The sequence below is a fragment of the Aplidium turbinatum genome, chromosome 4 (assembly GCF_918807975.1).
Source record: "Aplidium turbinatum chromosome 4, kaAplTurb1.1, whole genome shotgun sequence".
NCBI classification, from domain to species: Eukaryota; Metazoa; Chordata; class Ascidiacea; order Aplousobranchia; family Polyclinidae; genus Aplidium; species Aplidium turbinatum.
This window is the reverse complement of record NC_137475.1, coordinates 42113311-42135157: the sequence shown is the minus strand read 5'-3', so window position 1 is coordinate 42135157 and position 21847 is coordinate 42113311. Positions and strand designations below refer to the sequence as shown.

General features: G+C 38.3%; 1 protein-coding gene across 1 annotated transcript in view; it reads left to right on the top strand.

The window, feature by feature from the left end:
* The first annotated feature begins 1219 nt into the window (after nt 1-1219).
* The window catches only part of LOC145768595 (uncharacterized), a 33580-nt gene continuing 12952 nt past the window's right edge, over nt 1220-21847 (top strand). Inside the window, exons 1-6 of the mRNA XM_082580129.1 lie at nt 1220-2042; nt 12115-12306; nt 16189-16319; nt 16670-16809; nt 17625-17720; nt 18285-18382. Of these exons, the coding sequence (XP_082436255.1) occupies nt 1287-2042; nt 12115-12306; nt 16189-16319; nt 16670-16809; nt 17625-17720; nt 18285-18382 (1413 nt within the window). The 5' untranslated portion in view covers nt 1220-1286. The remainder of the gene's footprint in view (nt 2043-12114; nt 12307-16188; nt 16320-16669; nt 16810-17624; nt 17721-18284; nt 18383-21847) is intronic.

Genomic DNA, 21847 nt, shown 5'->3' with positions numbered 1-21847 from the left:
GTAGCGGGTAGCGCGCTACTTTAAAAATAGCGGGTGCCCACCTCTGGCGATAATGTACCTAAACATTCTGATACTTCAGCCAAGGTCATGTATTGTTTGACCTCAAGGTAGTAATAAATCATATGCTAGCAATAGTTATATCATAATGTATTTGGTAAGTACCATGAGAAAAGAAGATTTTTTTGTTCTAGAGACTACAAATTAAATTTTGGCTACTGATACGTTTTAATACCAAAAAATTTTTGGGAAAAGACAGCTAAATTTTCCAGATATCTATGCAGTATGATAGTCTCTTAAAACCTTTAGGAAGCCGTGTGAACGGCTTCCTAAAAGTGAAGTGAAGTAACCTTTGTGAAGCCGTGTGCTGCGCAAGATCATGAGGCGATGCCTTCATTTTTTCTGCATATGCCAATCGCTTCCTTTGTGAATCTCTATCTTTAAACTGTGAATGTTCTTTTACATTTTTGCGAAGACGCTCTCTGAATTTCCTTGTCCTTAAAGTACTTTTTTCATATGGAGCCATTGCCAATCAAATATGCATAAAAAGCACCTCACGATCACAGCTAAATTAAAATTTAACAACTTTAACTGTATCTATGTTCTCTAAGATCAAAAATAGGTTACAGAATGCTTCAACAGGTATCATTTCTTATGAGCAACTTTTATTGTAACATTACATGTAAAAATAACTGTACAAAGGAGTGCTTACTGGTTTTACAAAAAAAAAAAAGTTCTGGAGACTACAGTGTTCTGGAGACTACAGACAAATTCAATAACAAATAAATAAAAGTCAGTTTAGCACTGCAGCATTTGCCTGTGAAAAATCACAAGAGAATTACAGAACTAAAAATGTGAAAATTGCTAAGAAGTTAACAATTTCCATTGAAAAATAGCATTACATAGGGGGGCACATATCTAAACTGTAACTTAAAGCCTAAAAAAGTAGACTGAAACCTTAATTATACCAAAACTGCAAAAATGCGTTCTGGAGACTACAGGGTACAAAATTGATGCCTCTAACCCGGCTACTTTTTTGACTAAGTTTGTCACATGCCATTGTGATTAGTGGTTTAGAGTGGATGATAACTAATTCGTTCCATGAAAAGATCTATGGAATATTATTTGTACCACAACTTGCTTAGATGAGTAATTATTTGTTGTGAGCAATGAGTATTCAAATGATTATTAATGCTTTTCAGTTTGGATAAAGTGTTTAATTTACAAGACCAGAGATTTATGCAATTTTAGATTGCATTGGTGTAATACCTCCCAAGGGTTTTTACAGAATGGCCCACTTGCCAAATATAGATCCAGATTTTGAACCCCAAGCAAGACCAAGAGCTGGAACATGGCCAATGAAAAGACCAATTATTGCAAATCAAAAAGATGACTTTGACAATGATGTATCCATGAAGCTAGAGCCTACCATTGAGGAGGCTACTTCCCAAGAACATCTGATGGCTGAATCAATGATGAATTCAAATGATGTAATGATGAATTTAAAGCATGAAACATCTGATGATTTCCTGGCTTCAAATCCCTTTCCAGTAACTGAACACAGTAATCGTTTAGTAACCTCTCCCAACAATCTTGTAACCAACTATTCAAGACTGCTTATGCATCCTCACCAAACTGCACTTGATAGCAATACCAATGGTTTATCATTTGCAAATTTAGAATCTATATCGCAACCAAAACCTATTCCAGGTTGCAACTTTGGTGCTCTTAGTATGACTCCCCCCGCACAGGGCAACTTAGACACTAAACCAAATGTTTCCAATTTGAGTTCAGAGCTTCATAAACAATTACACCCAACATCAAGCAATGACACAACGACCTCTAATAGTCCTGGGGTTATCAAACCAAAGACTTCTTCTAGAAAAAATGCATGGGGAAACTTGTCTTATGCTGATCTTATAACACAAGGCATTGAAAGTTCCCCTGACAAGCGGTTAACATTGGCACAAATATATGATTGGATGGTGAAGAATGTCCCTTACTTTAAAGATAAAGGTGACAGCAATTCATCTGCTGGATGGAAGGTATGTAAGCCATAGTTTGTATGAAAATGATGTTATAAATCAAATCTTAGTAGTTCTTTGTTTGAGCGACCTTCACCACTTTAGGGGTCGAAGGAATCTGCCTTTTACCAACCTTGAGCAGTGGCGGCGACTTGGGCTAGGTTTGGACTCTTTATCATTTGAAGGACATGTTTGTTAAAATTACCTTAAATCGTTGTTGAAATGGGAAACCAAAAGTGCAAAGTTTTTTCTACTTAATGGAAGTGCTATTGACTCATTTGCACATATGTTTTAATATAGTCTACCTCATCATGTATATATATATATACTCTTTTTTGTAAAAACTGAATTATCTTCCATATGGGACAAAAGTGTTTAAATTTCATCGACAACTATCATCTCAAGCTTATTTCGTCAAAATGATTTGTATCACGATGTCACATGAGCATTGAACAGGTTAGGTATTGCTCAGAAAATGGTCAGACGACTGTGCTGACATTTTCATTAACTTTAAGCCAGGGGTCACCAACCTTTCTTGCATGCGGGCCACTTTGGCACTTAGGAGAGCTGTGGCGGCCGCACTAATAAAATTTTAGGTAGGTTGACTCTTATGCTAGAAAAGAACGCATTTCGTACCCAGTATCCAGCGTTACATGTTGTTAATATTTATCTTAGGATACCGCAGCAACAAAATTAGTCAAACAACGCTACTGCCGCTAACAACGTCAAACAACGCTAATCAGAATATTCATCTCCAAGCAGGAGTGGTGTTGTCACTTCGCTTCAGTAAACATGAAAATACTTGACACATCGCAATACAGGCAACAATAGTGACTTGCAAGCATATCAGCGAAAAAGAGGCTCCAACAACAGGGGGAAAGAAACCAGGCACCATGAAACAAACGCTTACAGCAGAAATCCCCGAAAAAATGTTTCTATCGTAACTCATGAACAGTGTTCCCTCTAAAAAAGCAATGAGTTGGTTGTTCATCCTTTTGTGAGAGTCTATAAAACCGTCTTTCCTTGAGTAATTGAGTATATTAGACAAATGTCACTTGCGGTGCTTATTAGCATGGCAAGAATGGTTAATTAACAACATGTTGCAGTACTAATGCTAAATATTTTCATAATACCAGAAAAAGTCTTTAAATTTATATATAATATTTTTCCAATTTATTATAAATTGAGTTGGCACACCGACCTCTTGTACCAACAAAAACTTGAATAAAGGAACACTGCTCGTGAAACCCAATAACGGTGAAACGCAAACTAGTGTTTACAGGACATTTACAAACTTAAAATAAGCAACCCTATGCTCAAAGACATTTTAGAAATTCGAAAACAGACGTTTTAATCAACCACTGGGACAGTGTGGCTGGACATCGCATTGGAATAACTTTAAACGACACCTACCTAGAACTACAATCTGATTGGTCGGTCGGTGGAATCGTTTGCAAAGCGAAAATATGCTTTCTGGAAAGTATTTTTGCCTTCATGCTGTTTAACTTCTCAAGAAAAGTATTTTTGGTTATACTTGTTGTGCGTTGATATCTTCCACGGGCCGCACATAACAGCGTGGCAGGCCGCCATTTGGTGACCCTTAGTTTAAGCACTTGCTACAACAAATTAGAGCATAAATCATCTTTAATTGACTGACATCTAATTTTTTTTTTTAGTTTTTAGGTTGCATGTTGTGTCAGTTTCAAAAGGATTGTGTAATTTAGTTGAATTTTTGCATTGAGATTGTCTGCAAGGTTATCTTTCAAAATTGCAAATGACAGACTTTCTTAATTTGAACATTTTTTAGTTGTTTAATTGTGGCCATCAGTGTCGCCACAATTTCATCAATAAATTATGAAAAAATGTGTACCGGTAATTTCTGTATGGCTGAATAAGAAACAGAGACCCTGCAATCACCAACATGCTTATGATAATGACGTTTTGGTTTTGAGGTATTCTGTTTTTTGACTGGAGACTTTTAGTTTGAGACTCCATTCCATACAATCCAGCACATGTTGCCCTTTTCAGTCAACAGCCATGTTCCCTCAAATGGAAACTATTGTCTACTTTATTTACTTCACTAGAACCTAAATTTGAGCATAACAAAGACCTGTAGACAAACTTCTTACATCCGACAATATGGATAGAGCAGAAATCCGTTGTTTTGTTTCATAATATAGGTTGTTCGTGAGCAAAAAATTGTCGTTTTTGGAAATTTCGCTCAGTTGGCGTTGTACTAACTCTAATATGACGTTATTTAATGACCATGCGTGCTGCGTTAAGTGCGTATGCAGCCTGCACACTGACTCATTGCCTACACCTCGCCGGAAGTGCTTGGGTGTAGGAGGTAGCTATTTCTTTTAGTGAGAAAATTTCTGGTGCCAACAAGCACGTTATTTTATTCCGGAAATGTTGAAGATGGTGTTGTCATCTTTTCTGTCGTCATGATTTACGTTTGCACCTCACTCGTTTGTCTATGATTAATGATGCTTCTGTGGTCAGTTTCTAGGGTGAATGTTGATTTCATGCTTTGTGGATAAGTATGCTGATATTGCTATTTGCCAGTTGTGACTTGTTGCAGTTGTGTGTTTGTGTGTGAATAATAAGAACTGACAGATAAGTGTTCTTGCAAAAAAAGCATTGGCACAGATCAACCGAATATTGGTATCTTGTAGTTTTTGCTGTGATACTCCAATTACTCCATTCTCATATGTTCATCAAATATTTCTTTGTGTTCTTCTTCAGTTTTTACAAGAGCATGTTATCTACATTTGTGAAAAACTTCTCACCAGAGATTGTCTGATTAATTGCATGCCATTCGTGAAACAACATGAATTGTGACAACAACATTGACCTCTGGTGATTCTCAAGCTGACATACAATAGTAAAAGTGCCTTGTGATATGCAAATTACAAAGTCAGATTATCTTAAGCGCGGAAGTATAATCGGCGCTGATTGTTACAAGTTAGAGTCTTAGCCTTTGTGGACTGTACAAAGTCCAAGCAGATCATCGCCACCACAGTCACTTCCCACGTCATTTTATGCATGAAATTGCGAAATGCATCTTACACACTGGCGTTTGGCTTTGTCTTCTGTGGTCCACTTTTGCTTTCAGTAATTTTTGACTTGACGCGTTTGCTCTGTGCCTAACCATTGCCACCTAACCAACTTTAAAAGGTTTAGCAATGTTTGGTTGAGGCTCTTGCAAACTTAAACTTTCCAAACTTTGTTAGTTTGTTTTGCATGTTATTGTGTAACTCCTTGTTGATGACCATCTTGTGACGTCACAGGAGGTCGTGTGGGTTTGTTGGCGTTCATAACAGTGCTTGCTGGAGCGAAAGTCAATCTCACTCATGCATGGAGTTTGTACTTTGTTTTGTTACTACAGCAACAAGCTTTTATTTGCCTTCTTCTTGCTTCTTTATGTTAGTATGACGTTGCAGTTTCTTATTCATCGAAAACTGCATAACACTGCATGAAATCGTCTTCCAAAATGGAAATCATATGTTTTTGTTAGAACATGCAACAGTTCCGTTTTAAAATCGCAAATTAAATTTCAGTATGTGCCTTTTATAACTTGGGTTGCAGGTTGAAATGACAACCATAACCATGATTTTTTTCAAAGTAGAATTACAATGCTGTAGAACTACAGTACGTACAAAAATTAAAAATTGGCCTTTGGTTTTGTTGCATTGAGCAATTTTTAATAATTTATCGTCATATTCAATTCTTTATAGCTTATTACAATCAAAAATGAGACGTGATAAGAAGTGTCAAAGTTTTTCGATATTCATTTTTGAATGTTTAAGTTGAAGAATCTAGGAAAGGAAAGGTTTGAAGCACTTTTTTCTTTGCGCTTTTCACAAATGAGTTGTTTTACAGCTTTAATTCTAGTTAAAAATTTAAATTAAAAATGAACCTCATTAAGTTGTTCATGGTTGGTTACTTGGTTTGTGAAAGTGTTCTATAACCTCATGTTTACCTGTCAGTCTGAAAAACTAAAAATTAACCATCCATTTATTCCATGTTTCCTCAGGCAGTTTGTAAGCTGTTCATCCGCATCAAAATCTTCGTTTTGAGGATGCCATGTCATCTTGATTTAATTCCAATTTTAATTTGATTTTACGGCTAAAAATGTTTAGTGGTGTGATGGTAATTTTAAAACGCCAATCATTTGGTTAATGGCTATTGCTACTTCACTGTTACTAGTGTATGCTTGTCAAGTTACGCAATTTATTTTTTTACGTGAAAGTAGCTGAACTGTGTAGTGTGTAAACCTGCCTAGTGCCTACCTAAATAACGGTTTCTTCCCACCTTGCAAAAGATGTTGTTTCGTTTCAACGCCACCAGATGTAATAAGGCAACTTGCAAAGTGCGCATTACTCTACTCCGTAACATAAGCATCTCTTCAATTAATTATATTTGGCATATCTGCATCAGCAATTATGGTTGGTATTTGCATTAAAATTTATTGAAGCTTCATTAAACTTGGTGCACAAATGTAAATTCAAACATGGCGTTTAAGTAACTAATTTGGTTTTGGTTTCACTTGCGCAGCGGATGAACTGTGTCTAGTTGTCACTGTGACGTAGTCAGTAGGATAATGACGTACCTTGTGTACCGAATTCGTTTTTCCTGAACGAATTCTTATTGTTTATATTATTTTATGCAAGTTACGGTAAGCTAAGCAAACCGCAAATGAAGCATGACGAGGACTGCACGAACTGAATGTTTTGTTGATGTAGAATGGGGTGTGGGGTTGAAGAAACCTTCAAACTTTGTAGTTAATTACTGAGGGTTGTTTAGGCATTTAGGGGGCACCACGTTTACTTCGCTACTTCTTGTAAAAACTTCGCTACTCCTGGGTTTTAAACCCTTTACCAATACGTCATAGGCTACTTTATGACGAAATACTTTGTGATGTATCAATTCTTCAAAGAATTGTTGAGGGAATATTTTTGCTGCATCTCTGAGGTCTATGGAATTACTTCTTCGTGTGAGCCTCTGGGGCCGAGGGTCTATCCTGGAATTACTGATGCAAGATCATTTACGATTGAATGGTTTGACGTATTCTGCAGGAGCCATTCAGCTTCGAATTGAGGACATCACATTTGCAGTGTGCACCTAGAGTCCTAGACGGACACGGAAATTGATTTCTTATCTCATCCTTGTCTTACTCATATTCTTGCTTCAAATTAGACACAGTGAAGTAAAACAGCAAGTGAGAAATGTGGCTTATGTAATTAGCTACCATATTCCATCTATCAAAGGTTGCTCTTTTTACATTGTGTCAACGTTGCCAGACGTTTAAGCGAATGAAAAAAGACTTACGTTTGCTATGGTCAGATAATTTCTTGCCCACGAGCCGTTTGTTGTTATTCTGCGCCTGTTCAAATCCTTTCTTTCCGCTTTACGTCACCAAACTTCGTTGTAATAACGAACGTTTTGGTGTGTGAAGAGAAAAGGCCCATCAGCCTTTATGTAAGTACTTTGAGAGTGCAAGCGTCTGCTGGCGACGTTGAGACGATGCAATGATTGCGGATCTTTTGTCTTTTGGATTCTAAAATTTCGTAAAGCTATAGTTCGTCAACAAAGTCGCCTGTGACCCGATCTCATGGTTCGTGTTGTTTATTGATGTGCCATTGCGGCGGCACTGTGTGTCCAACCTACCACAACCAAGCGAACTACACAATACACTCACCAGGCAGATGTCTGAACAGCGCTTTCAGCCTGTATGTGGCAATAAAACATTTGGTGACAGCATTTTGCTTTCAACTCTGCTTAGTTTTACATGAACTTGATTGATGGTGGAAACATTTTAGTCAGATGTATGTTTGACAAAATTTTGTATTTACCAAAAAACCAAGATATTTTTATTTACTTGTTAGTATAAGTTTAGATCCATGTTCAACGTTGAAGTATCCCTCTTTTAACACTATGGCTGGTAGCATGCATACTTGCAAAGACCTGCATGCATCACCAACGCATTACTAGTAACAGCTTTTTTCGGCTAACAGGTGAAAGTTGAAGTTATGTTTGGCAAATACGTTTTCAACTACAGTACCAGGCTTGCGTAAAGAGAAAGCAAACTATTTTGAATCATACCATACCCTTTGCCGTACATTTTTCGAAGACAGGATTCGCCTAAAAAAGTAAAATTCGAATGAGTTGTTGACGACTTGTGCTTTTCGTTTTACTGGGTGACAATGAATCAGCAGTCCTGTACGCCAGTAAACAAATTTGGCACAGAAATCTGCTTTTTTTTCTCGCTACGGTATTTTTCTTTTTCACCTTGGCTATAGAGCCATCCAGCAGGCATTACTCATAACACTGTTGACTTATTGACAGTATTTTTTCTGTTCTTGGCGATCATGACCAACCGCTTAGTTATTTGAATTTGGATTTTTTTGCTTCAACTCAACGTTATCTGATGTTGAATAAATAAACAGCAAAATTCGCTGACATGGAAGCCAACCAAAGCGTTTATTTGACGCTGTCTGAGGCTCAGATTCTGGCTCACAAAAGCTATTTTTTTTACATCGTTTCAATGTCCGACAGCGTGTAAACGTTGTGTAATCGGCTGTTTTTGATGGATAAATCTCAGGTGACTTATGTTCAAGTCCGCTGTGAGAAAACCTGCATAATACATTTTTGTTGTATCTGTTGCAAAATTTATGAAGGGTTCAATAGTTCTGATTTCATAGCCAATAGTTCTGTTCCTTGTTATGTAAGAATTTTTAGTATGACAGCAGAAAGCCCCCTTCATATTTGAAGCCATCTTGGCGTTAGTCATTGCTGTTGAAATATCGGACTCTGGTGACCTGGCACCCACTTTAATGTTATCGCTTTTTGTTGAGCGACTGGTTACTGATGCTTAAACAACGTAATCGGTGGTGTTTGTCTTGCTGACTGGCAAACTGTTGGTTGATAATCCGCTCCTCAGCCAGCAAATCGTTTCTTTTTTTGCAGTGATTTAACATCTGCAGACGTAGAATGAACGATTTGCTGCCTGGGTAATTTTAGTGTGAGGTTGAATTCATGGTTCATATTGTCCTCAACTACCGATTGTGATGATGTACGCAACAGAATTCGTCATTTTTACATTGATTCAACCAGACGTATAATCAATGTAAAAATGACGAATTTTATTGCCTTACAAGTTATTTACCAATACAGTGCCAAGGTAGTCTGGCTGATGCAATAAGCTGGTTTCTTATCTTGAACTTACTTTTTTTAACTGCAGTTAGACATAACAGAAAAACCGTAGTGTCTGTATCTGTAATAGAAGGCATGTTTTCTTGCCTCCTCTCAATTGTACTTGCTTTGGTTCCTCGCGCGCATAGAATGAGAAATGATAGGCAAGCACACGCCTCTCAGACAATAAAATCTGTAATTTTTACATTGATTTAACGTCCATACACATTGAATCAATGTAAAAATGACAGATTTTGTGTCTGGCTTGTTTATGTCTTGGTTGTGGAATATTGTCACATTGTAGAAGCGTATTCTGTTTGGTATGTGACTAAGTTTCGGATAAAGCTAATCCGATATATTTCTGCTTATAACTCTTATTTAGCTGGAGGCGCTTGACTAGAGCTTTGCCTGCGATAATGTGACTGCCCGGGAAATCTTTCGCATGTTACCTTTCAATTCCACGACTTGAAATGTGCAAGATGTGTGAAGTAGTTTGCCGTAGCGTCGTATTGGTGGGGCTGACATTGGTAGTAATTTCAACGTGACTTGCTCGAACTTGAGAACAAACGTTTTTGAACCAATCTTGATTTTTGAATAACAAATAACAATAACAAACTTAGTTTAGAAACTTTGGGTAAGCATTTCTCAATCAAATTCATTGCAATTCACTTAGTCTAATCAAAAGTGATTTCCGGTTTTATACTTTTTCTCACTCAACTGTGACATGGATTTGGCGTTATATATACATATGATATATAATGAACTTACAATACATATTGTGATTAAATATTTTATTTGTACAAGGCCCTCAAATAAGAGCTGTGCATTTTTCAAGATAAACCAGTTTCGTATTGTTGACACTGTATTTTCTCACTTTGTCATGATTGCCTTTGTTTGGCAACACCTTTGCCATGGGATGTTGTCCCTATGATTCACCAACAACAATTTACAGAACTTTATGAAGAACTGTGTACTTTTCATGGCTTCTCTAAATATGTCGGTTAGGTAGCTCTTTAAAGTGGTTGCCAACCTTTCTTGTTTTTAGGAATGAGTTAATTAGACATACTAACATTTGCATGAAGTGGATCTTTCATCAAACACAATTTAGGAAAGCGCATGGCTCTAAAAGCTTCATTGTTTATGTTTTGTTTCCCAGCCAGCAAATTAGTCCTTTTTTACAGTGATTCAACTTGTGTAGATTGCGGCTGCGTAGCCGAGTGGTGAGAGCCCTGGTACGGTCCAAATGACGTCGGTGCGACACCGCTCAAGAGCATGCGGCTCTGTCTTTGGCAGGACACTTAAAGGCATGCCTGAAGGTGGACACGAAGATTGGCTTCCTTGTCTTCCCGTCCACTTAATGTAAATCTTCAACCACCGTAGCCTAGTTACGATAAATAAAATACGTATGTAGGAGTCAATGTAAAAAAGGACTGATTTTCTGGCTAATTTGATCCAATCGTTGGAAAATAGACTAACTTTACTTGTATCTTTTCTTCAATAAAAAAATTAAGATGTGATTATCTTGTAATATAGTCGGTTGCAGAGCCGAGTGGAGAAAGCTCTGGTACTATGCTTGAAAATTGACATACAGCTGTGTCTTGAAATCGAAGATTAACTTTCTTGCCTTCGTGTTCACTTGATCTAAATCTTCAATCGCTCGAAGTAAGCAACTGTACATCATCAAACAGATGGTGATGTACAATTGTACAGTTGCTTGGATATAATAAAGAAACCTTGGCTCGTTACAACGACTCTAGAAGACTTTTGGAACGCTGGAAAACGATTTTATTTTAAATTGAAATTTCAGATTTAATGTAGGAATACCGAACCTATTAAGGGCTATTAAGTTAACCCGGATAGCTTGAACAAACACCGCCATGTTTCAGTGTCAAAAATGATCAGTTACCATAAAAAATATGTATTTATATTCTACTTTATTTTGTAGCTGGCAACTTGATTAAGGTACCCCAGCCATAGGCATAAGGGTAAACACTTGCTACGCCCATTGTTGAGTTCTATGGTGGGCACTGTACTTCGTAACTTTCATGGCAAGCTATTATTGGCTACTTCTTTGTCAACAAAGCCTTGATATATTTGGCCAGTGTGAGTTCCTTTGTTTTCTTTGTTTTGAGTGGATGAATGCTGCCTGCCCTTAAACGACCCTCTCTAGTGACTCTTTAACCGTTTGTTAATGCTTTTTTTCTATTTTTGTCATGTGACTGTATGAGAGACAACCTCATTGATGTTAGCTTTGTGTGAGCAATGTGTGCAGAACGCTGAAAGAATTGATTTTTGTCGAAGATATTTTGCTTGCAATGTTAAGAATTCTGTGATATTTAAGTCGGTGTGATGTCTATGGTGCTTAGTATGCCAAGGAACCCTGTTAAGCTTTCATATTTGCATAATGGTTAAAATGATTAATTTTATACCTTTTTGTAAAATAAATGTGCTTTTGTTCAGCGTGTAATATTTTCTTCAGGTTTTAATCCAAACATCTTTCCAATGTTCTTAGCTTTTGAGGCGTCTAATGGACTTCATTAGATGAATATCATTCGAGAAATTTTAAAAAGTAGCCCGGCTTGCACGCCGCAGCAGCACGACTGTTGTGCTTGTATTCTGTTAAAAATACGTTGTCGAATTCTTACCAAGGGCGTTGCGCAGTTGCACTGGTTATTAAGCGGTTTCTTTTTGAGCTGCTTGCCCATTCAATCTATTTATATCAGGACATTTTGACTGGACATTTAATACCTGAAGATGGACACAAAAATCATCTTTCTTGTCTTCCTGTCTACTTAACTTAAATCTTCAACCACTAGGCGTAAGCCTAAGTCTGGTTATGACAAAAAGCTGTTTTGAACATTTTTTTGAAGATGTAACGTTGCTAAACATTCCATTACAGAATTCCATTCGGCATAATCTATCGTTGCACAACAAGTTCAAGCGGATGCAAAACGAAGGAACCGGGAAGTCTTCGTGGTGGGTAATCAACCATGACGCTAAGCCAGGAAAGCCGTCAAGAAAAAGAACAACTAGCTTAGACACGAACAGCGCCAAGTTGAACAAGTCCCGAGCCAGGGCACTCAGTAAAAAGGTACTTGAAGTTGTTTTCTTGGATGTGATTACTTCAGATGATGTCGTTTTCTGCATGTTGTTCGTATTTACCTTTGAAACCGCTTTTTGTTAGTCGCTGAAACTTCACCAAACAGTTTATATCTTCACTTTTAAGTACGGTATTGCCACACAAGCGGTGGGATGGCGCAGCGGGTAAGGCGCACGCTTTCCAATCACTCAATCCTGGTTCGACTCCCGGCTTATGCTGGTTGTTGACAAACACCGCTCACCTCTACCCAGGGTGTGATATATTGGGTGGGCGTAGTTGCTGAAGGAAAAGGCGGGCAAGAGAAAGGAGCTGGCCACCCTACTCTCTTTAGTGCCGATGGCTTAGTATAATGAGAATCTTATCTTCTCATCCCCTGATGCTTGGATACAAGTACGGGACTCACCTTTTTATTGCCACACAACCTTTGACAACATCGTGATCATTTTGTTCTAGAATAAGTATCCACTAACTGCCATTATTTCAAAAGTAAAATAATCAAAGTTTCTCGGTCAATGACATTGATTGATTGAAACTGCGGATCAGAGGCAGCTTTGGCTCTATAACACAATGGATGTCTTTGCCGAACTGCATGGCTTCACGCACATCTGATTCTGGATTGATGCTAAACAAGAAAGTTTTTTAGTGAAATAATTTTCACAAGGTTTAACAAACCATTTTATATCTGGTGAAATTTTTTTTGGCAATGATTTACCGCCTTAGAATCATGTAAAAACGTCAATGTGACTAAGACTGGTTTGTCAGCTGGTGATGACAAACATAACACTTGACCTTGTGCAGCGTTCAATGTTTTTTTTAAATAGTTTGACGAAAACTTCAGCAATCTTTGGTGGATGCATTTTAACCAGTAGTCAAGCTGACTGTGCAAAGGTTTTAAATTGATAAGCTAACGAATCGCTGAATACTCTGAAAGCACATTTTTCTAGTATGACAAATGAGTTGGTCTCGCTTATTCTGCACTTTTGAGTTGATGAAACTCCATTGACTGAAACTCAATCACCGGTTGAACAGCCGACTTCTACTCTGCACTACTGCAGTTGTAAATTCAGTTCTTCATTCTTTCAATCTTTGCTTTTGGATGCACACGACGGCGATTCCTTTATCGGTTTGTCTGAGAATATCGTGAGTCAAGAAAACAAGAATAACGAGGGTCAACTGCATGAGCTGCCTTGATTGTCGGCTACAGGCGGCCCTGTCCCATCCTTTTCCTCTAGAAGTATATTTTCTTGCGTTGAAAACAATGTTGAATCAATATAAAAGAACTGATGTTATGGTTGTGTGAAACCAATTCTGCAAGTTATTTTTTTATAGCTCTTGAATCGTTTTTTCTTAACCGTAGGAAAACTACATATTATGAAAAATTGCTGCAATGTAAATCAGGAACTAAGGTATTCTGCGTTTCATGCCAGCACATCAAAACATGTATGTGTTGTATAACAGTCTTCCTGAAGTCCAAGTTGCTGCTCTTTTTTGGTTTGTGAAGTTGAATAGTCGCTATGTAATGCCCAAACGGAGCTTGGTTTGACCTTCTTTGGTGTGGGCGCAGACTTTCAGAAATTTTAAAATTTCGGAAGTCTTGTTTGAAACGTTTTGGTTTCCATTGTCTTGATTGGTTATGACGTCGGAGCAACCCTCATAGCGGAAGTTGGGTGGAAAGTTGCCAGCTGATTAGCAGCAGTGGCAATAAAAGTTCTGTTCATTTCAATTCAAGAACATTAACGTTGAAGCTGTGCAAAATAATCGAAAATTTTCTGCTTGGATTCAGATAGATTATTTAGCAACTAAAGTTACATTTCTTTATATTGTCACTGTCATTAGTCGGCAACTGTCCAGATAGCCACAGTTTCCCTTTTTACGTTACTTTGATGTCGCTAGACGTGTAAACGATATGAAAAATACTGTTGCATGCATGCAGCCAGTAAAGGAAAGTAATGGATTGCTTCACCAACGGATGCTATGTTAAGCGATTCGCTTGACATTTAAATCTTGTAATTTTTAAAAGTTGCTGCACTTTAAGAGTCGGAAGTGCTGTGCTTCCACATAATTCATGCCCAAGAAACTATTATTACACATGAGTCCAGCCAGAACGGTGACGTCATTTGACCAAATTGGCTGTTTTCTCGGTTTCAACAATTTGATGGCGAGCTTCAAACATTGCCACCGTGTTCGTGGCTATCAGTCACTATTTAATGTTGACAAACAGGCACAGAGAATGTTTATCCAGATGCCATGGCCGTGTTATTTTTAAGCACTTTTTATTTTAGCAACATCGCAGTGACTTGCTAACTCTACGCTCTACTTCCAAACCAGCAAACTAGTCCTTTCTATATTATTTTGCTTTATATACACATCAGATGTTGCTTCAACGGATGTATACGTTGAACAGACATGATGCCTGCTGACTTTAAATCAATACAAGAAAGGACCGGTTTACTGGCTGGGTCCTTGTATTTAGCATGGTCGACAATTTCAGCAATGCGAAAAGAAGCTACCGTTGTGTTTGATGGTTTATCCGTTTTGACCAGTGGCGGCTCGTCATAAGGGACTGCCGGACTGCAGCCCCCCCAACATTTTTGTGCATTTGTGAATTATATTGCATATAGATAGTTTTGCCATGTTTTTTTAAATTTATTTCGCTTGAAGAATTAAAAAACTCTAAATATTATTTTTTTTTGTAATAAAAAAAAAATTGTATTACAAACATTAATTGGCAACTCTGGGTCTGCAAATTTTGCAGGTCCGGTGTTGCTTGTTCTTTTTTTCATGATGTGGGTTTTTCAGAAAAAAGTTTTCTAGCATCACTGAACAAGCGCTGCAGGGACTGCAAATAGAACAGACCCTGGTCAGGGATTCCAACTTTGGTTCTCGTAAATCTTTAGGGAAAGCGTGTGGAAGCTATCGGTGATTAGGTGAAGGGATCGTAGGTTACTTTACTTGATCTGTGTTTTGAGAAGTCACTGAGACAGACTAGTTTTGATGTGAAGTAAAGCCAATTACTGTAATTATTGGTGCTTTTTCCCTCTGGATGATGACGTCATAATACGTCACACAGGTTGGAATGGACTATTATAAAGGAGGAAGTACGGGGTGGAAATGCACTGAAAAACACCTGAAGGAAATTGTCTCCCATTTATTCATTTTTAGTTCAATTTCAACAAATTTGCTATCGTAGGAAAGCACAAGCATAGATCTAACCAACTAAGTTAATACCAAGTCTCATAATAGTATTAGCTCCATCTGGTGGCCACCTAAACTTGACCAAATTCAAGCCCTTATCAAAAGTTTACTTTGAATAATAAAAACATTAAACGGCAGCCAATTAAAAGAACATGTTACTGTGTTACTAACTCTAACTCAGTGCATTTATAACTCAGTCCGGTACAGGTTTATAATTATTTATATTAGGTTAGCCTACTGGTTGATGCAGCCCCCCATGTTTTGAGACCACGAGTCGCCACTGGTTTTGACTGATGGTTTACGCTTAATGTCGTTACGTTGTTGCTCTTGTTTGTTTGCTTTTATGTTGCTCTTGTATAACAACACCGGTAACATAAACTTTCAGATTTCATCACTTGTTCTGCGGCAGTGGTCGATGATTTGTGTGTTGCATTTCAGCTGCTTATTTCGCTTTTTGAAAAGATTTGTATGTTACCTTGTATGTTTTGTGTTTTTCTTCAATCACGTTTGATGTAAATGCTCTCATTTGAAAAGATTAAATGAAATAACCATGCGCGAAAACTCAGTTTCCTGCATGGAAACCATCTGACAACTGATTCGAGATGTGACTAAATTTTGCGAGAATACCACTCACCATCCAATTTTTTATAAATAACACGTATTGTTTGCATTTTGCAGACTGAACTCCAAAAAAAACTCAAAGCTGCGACGAAAAAAGATTCTCCAACATGGGCAAGGAGCCCAACCGGTCCAGATGGTTCGGGTGATTTTGACCATCCACTGAGCAAGTCGCTTGTTTCAGACTTCGGGTATCTTCAAACTTTTGTTTTGAATAATTATTGACTGCTTGTCCTCGTGGGTTTGGTGAAGTTTGGAGTTTGGCATCAGATATATATGAAGAATGGTCAAAGCTAACTTGTATGTACACACTATCAGCAGACTTGTGGCAGTTTTCTCTCTTGAGTTTAATAGAAAATTTGGCTTCAGGTTTGCTTTTCAGTAAAAAAATTATTTAATAAAGACTTTAATGTCCGCTTGTAACAAAAATCCAACAAACTGGTTTGTTTACAATCAGTGGTTGTTATTCATTTGTCTTTATTTGCTCACGATAAAGGTTTTTAAAATTTTGGACCCAAATTTAATTTAATTTATTGTTCAGCTTCACGTACCGGCCTCGGACCAGCTCGAATGCGAGCAGTCTAGGTGGTCGCATGTCTCCTCCAAGGAGTTTGCTCACTCAAGATCTAGAAGATGATGGACCTCCTCCTTTGTCTCCTCTCTCCACCTACGCACCAGGAAGTGGGTTCTCATGCAATGTTGGAAATTTTCCAACGTCATTAAATTAATTTTAACGACCTCTCTAATTTTGTTGGCTTGGATCTACGCAAATGAGTGATTGACCTGTGCGTCTGGTGGTGTTTTTGGGCTCAAAAGACTCACTTTACTCGACTTTTCTTATTCTAACTGCGGGAAAAGCTATTTCAAGCGAGGGTGCAGCTTTAACATTACCGAAGAACGTATAATTGCTTTAGGTTCAAGTGAGAACCAAGGTGTATTGGAATGATACCGAAAACTTAATCCGGAAATGCGATCATCAGTGACATTTTGACGGACAATTTATTATTTGCTATACCATTATACCAACTTCTCAAAAACGTTTAAACTTGTTCGATCAAAGCTTTCCAGACAACAAATCAACCGTTTTGTTACATTGATTCAACGTCTGCAGACATTACAGACGTTAAATCAATATAAAAAACGGTCGATTTGCTGTCGATTGTAGTTTGTCATGACTTGTGCAAAAAAGTAAATTTGTCTATCCTGTCAAAGCCCACATGGCGCTGCGGCAGGTATGCGCCCATAAGTGCATTAACTTTTGGTACTGCGGTTTGAATTGCCAAAAAGGAGTTTACAGGTTTGCGGGTTCGATACTAGCCGGCGGCCCATCCAGCGATGGCTGTGAGCACTGAGAGATGTATTCATTTCTGCCTGCCGGAATGCAAAGGTTACTTGATAAGTCAGTTTTGAAAAAAAAATCTTTAACGATTGCAGCCTACTACACGCTTGCCGAGTACTCTAATTGGTGCAATCATCGCATGCTTATTTTTACGCAGGTCGCTGCGATTTATTTGATCGGACAGACGCCTTTGGTTTGGTTGCTGATCTTGATTCGTTGACCGGTGGAGCGAGCGACCTTTTGGAAAGTATCAGTGAGTTGCAGCTTCTGCAAAAACTTCTAGTCTGGTCAATAAGTTCGTTGTTTTAAACTTTCATTCTTGAAATTGCTTGCATACTACTAGCTCCCGCAAGCTGTTGAACGTGGCAACCGGCTTATTTACGACTTTTCGCGAGAGATGAATGGCCATCTACAACTGGTGGTTTGCTGCCTGTCCCATTCAACATGATATGGTACGGCACATAAACATGCCAAGCAAATGGACAAACTCAGTTACTGCATTCAAAACTTGCAAAACTATCGTTTTTTTGCTGTGATGGAACAGGACCTTTCGAAGATGCCACGCAAGGAGCTATTGAATGTTGATATAACTAACAAAAAATCTAAAAGCTACCAACCTGCACCGCTATATTTATTACCTAGTGCGCAGTGGTTTTGCTTTTATTAACATTTGGCGACTGTTTAGTATCGTTTTATAGTGTGACGTCTGATGCTGGGCTGGCAGATGTAACCCGTTCTTCATTTTTTGAATGTCACCACAGTTAGATACTGCAATTTCATTATGAACGTGTCTTAGTTTTACATTACGTTTTATTAGACATCGACACCTTGAACCCATCCTCCCCGATGACACAGTGCTCCTCCACAGACCGCACAAACATCTATCTCACTTCCCCTGCCTCTGGACAAAAGCAGGTACACTTTTACATTGTGTGTTTCAATGGCGCGCTGTATCCATTACGTTTATGCGTTGCGCTCAGTGCTATGGTAGAAAGTTTCAGTGCAGCTATACAGAGTGACAGACGAGCGCACTGCTATCCAAAAATCGATTCATTCAATCCCGAGTACTATGAGGATTGAGGAGCGACACTTGTGTCCTTTGTACGAGGTTTTTAGTATGATTTGATACGGTATGGACCCCACGTGTAACGACTTCGGTGCGTAGACTGAGATATTCAATCCAGTAAGCCACTGATACAACAGTCGCAGATAGTTTCACTGCTCGCTACCGTAAAATATTGTTTTATTACAACATAGCTGCCGAGCTAAATCTTGTGGTCTTTTGCAATATCTCAACATTTGGATGCTAGAAGTGGAACTCGTTTATTGTTGTTGTTGGAGAAAGAAATGGTCATTGTGCCCATCAGACTTGGCCTTGTCGTGCGCGTGGAGTCTGTTGTTGACGCCATTGTCTGCATCCGTGACGTCACGGCTGCCAAAGTGATTGGTTGGATTGCGATAATGGCCGTCTGCGAGCATAAACAACAGGTCGGCCGAAAAAGATTTTTGACAAGTTTCAATTAAGATTACGTAACTACAGGCTATTTTCTTGCAAACGTATTTATGGAATTTCCTGACAATTCATCTATTTAACGTTGCTGATCAGTGAGTAAACGTTATTGCTATCCAGCGCGCACACACTCTTGCTTTCTTTGCTCCGTCAAATTAAAAATGTTTGCATCTTCACTGATGGTTAATCACCACTAGGACTTCTCACTTCTTCGCGTAAATAACGAATCTGTTACAAAGCTCTTGACCCTAATGTTAAGTGTAATTCACAATTAGCTGTTTTTCACTTCTTCACCTTTGAAGATAAGAACTGTGGCATTAAAAGCGAAAAACGCGATTTTTGTAGGCCATCGATTTCCGATTTCTTTAAAATTAACTCCACAGCGAAATGCAATTGAAAGCTAATCTCTTCCGATCCTTGTTTCATATAATTCAATAAAGATGAATTTAAAAGTAGCTGCATGAATTATTGATGGGCATCTTGGATAAATGTTCTTGTTTTAGTGCTTCTTGATGTGTCATATCAGGCCCCCCTCAGGTTAACAAATTTTCCCTTCACTTACTTTCAAGTTCTTACTCAGCAATATGATCTTATTGTGGACAGAACTTTACAATCACAATACTCCTGTGCGTTTTTAGAATAGAACTGATTAATTGTCCAAAATGCTGTTGTTACGCGATGTAGAGCTCTATGGTTGGTTGGCTGCTTGGATGCAATGAGCGTACACACCTTTTCCTGTCAGTCTCGGCCATTTTCGTGAACATTTTGTGTTTCGCCATGTATCTGTAGTTTTGTTTTCTCAAGTAAACGGTTGCTTACGATTTGCTCATGATTTTAGACGTGATGTTTATTTAACGACCAAAGTTGCCATATTCACATCGTATTGACGTCGGCCGTTGGAAATATAGAAATATGGCAACATTTGTGGATGGGCTGTGAATTATATCTAATAGGATTTCCCTTACCAAGTGCTTCACTAAACCATCTCGTTTTAGAGCCGTCGTTAGTTGCATTGTTGTTGGTATTGAGCATGGTGCTTGGTAAATGTCTGGAGATCACTTTGCTGCAAGTGGCCTGAAGTGTTATTTGTGAGATTATTTTGGTCGGTTGTGAGGCCGAGTGACGAGAACATCTGCATGACGATCAAAAGGACGTCGGTTCGACACCGCTCCAGAGCACGTAGCTGTGTTTTTGCAAGACACTTAGCAGCATGCTTAATAACAGGAGCAGCTAACTCGATGATTACAATAATGCCTCTTCGCTGCTGCCACATACTTGTGTTTTATGCGTGATTTACAGTGTACTATGTGTTGTTGCAATAGTTGTAAAAATGCCAATCTTAGGTGCAAAATTCTACTCAGAATTGAGACTTCACACTCTACTTGTCACGCGCGATTTTGAATTGCACAAAACGTTAAAAATTTTGCAACATTCTCTTGCGGATTCCAACCAACGTATAAATTAAAACCCTTTTTAACATTATTTCAACGTCTGTAGACGTTGAATCAAAGTAAAAATCTGATTTACTGCACTAGGAATAGGGCTACTTAAGGCAGTTGGTGAAACAGGTGTGCGGCTGAGTATAGTTATTAGTTATCTTTGTATATTGTTTTTGCGTGATTATTCGTTTGTGAATTTGATTAAAGTACATTTAGATTTGTGATTTTTTATTGCGAGATCCTGTTTTTTTGTTTTTTTCTTTGGAAAAGTATCTCACACTGTGTGAGTCATAAGTTTGTTTTTACCGCATTTAGATTTGTTGAGATTATAGAATTAGTGGTTCTGTGATGGTATAACTAATCCTCTATTTTTAGCCTTTACGAAACGCAAATCATTGCAATCTTTGACATCTTTTGCCAGTAGGCTTTTATTTTTACTTCATTGATTTTGGCAACGATTTTTAAGTTTCTTAATCAAAAACGAAGCTCATGCGGTCAAAGTGGCTTGCTGGTGAATCTGGAGTTATGTTGTCACGGCAACCTTACGCATAGCTCTAGTCAAGATGGTGGCCAAAGGCGGATTTTCTGCTTTAGTTGGTTTTGTAATGATATGATTTTTTGAGCTACTGACGGCGATAATTACACGCTGTTTCTTTCTGTGATAGATTCCTGTTATTGTGATCCGTCTGCGGACGTTGAATCAATGTAGCAAGCAGTTGATTTGCTGTCTGGGTACTTGCTGTGTAGTTAATCGCACTGTGGTATGTCGCTTGTTGGATACCTTCTTACCTTTTAAAATGTTTGTGATTTTTATGGTGATTGTAATTTCATTTCAGGCCATGCAATTGGTTGGTTGGTTTTGAATCTTTATCCTCGGACTGACAAAGCCTTGATAGGTTATTCCTGGTAGTTTAGCATACTTGTAGAGCTTCTTGACGCAGGGCCGGTTACCGAGATTGACAGAGTGAAGTTTTCCGATTGTTAAAGTCTTGTTGCCGGGTAATTATTCCATCCACTTGGTGCCGTTAAATGGAGAGCAGTCCTTAGAATGCGTTGCTCAAGCGCACACCATGAGAGTCGAACCAGCGCCGCTTGATCTTGAAGCTGTTTCGTTCACGAAGTCGCGCGCTAATCAACTGAGCTATTAGAGCAGACCTTGAATTGCGTGTGTTTCGGTGGTTACATCATATCAAAGCTTTGTTTGTTTACATTTGAATTTATTTGATTCTTCCTTGTGTATTTTCGATTAAATTAGTTCGAAATTGATGTTATGATTGCCGCATGCTTTGTTCAGGCATACAGCAAACGTCGTGCTCACACAATTTAAAACATTACGACTTGTCAAAACTCACTGGAGGAATGGTGGATCCTTTCTCCTTCAGGCATATTCAACAGGATTAGTGAAGCGTTTATGCTCTGTAATAACCTTAC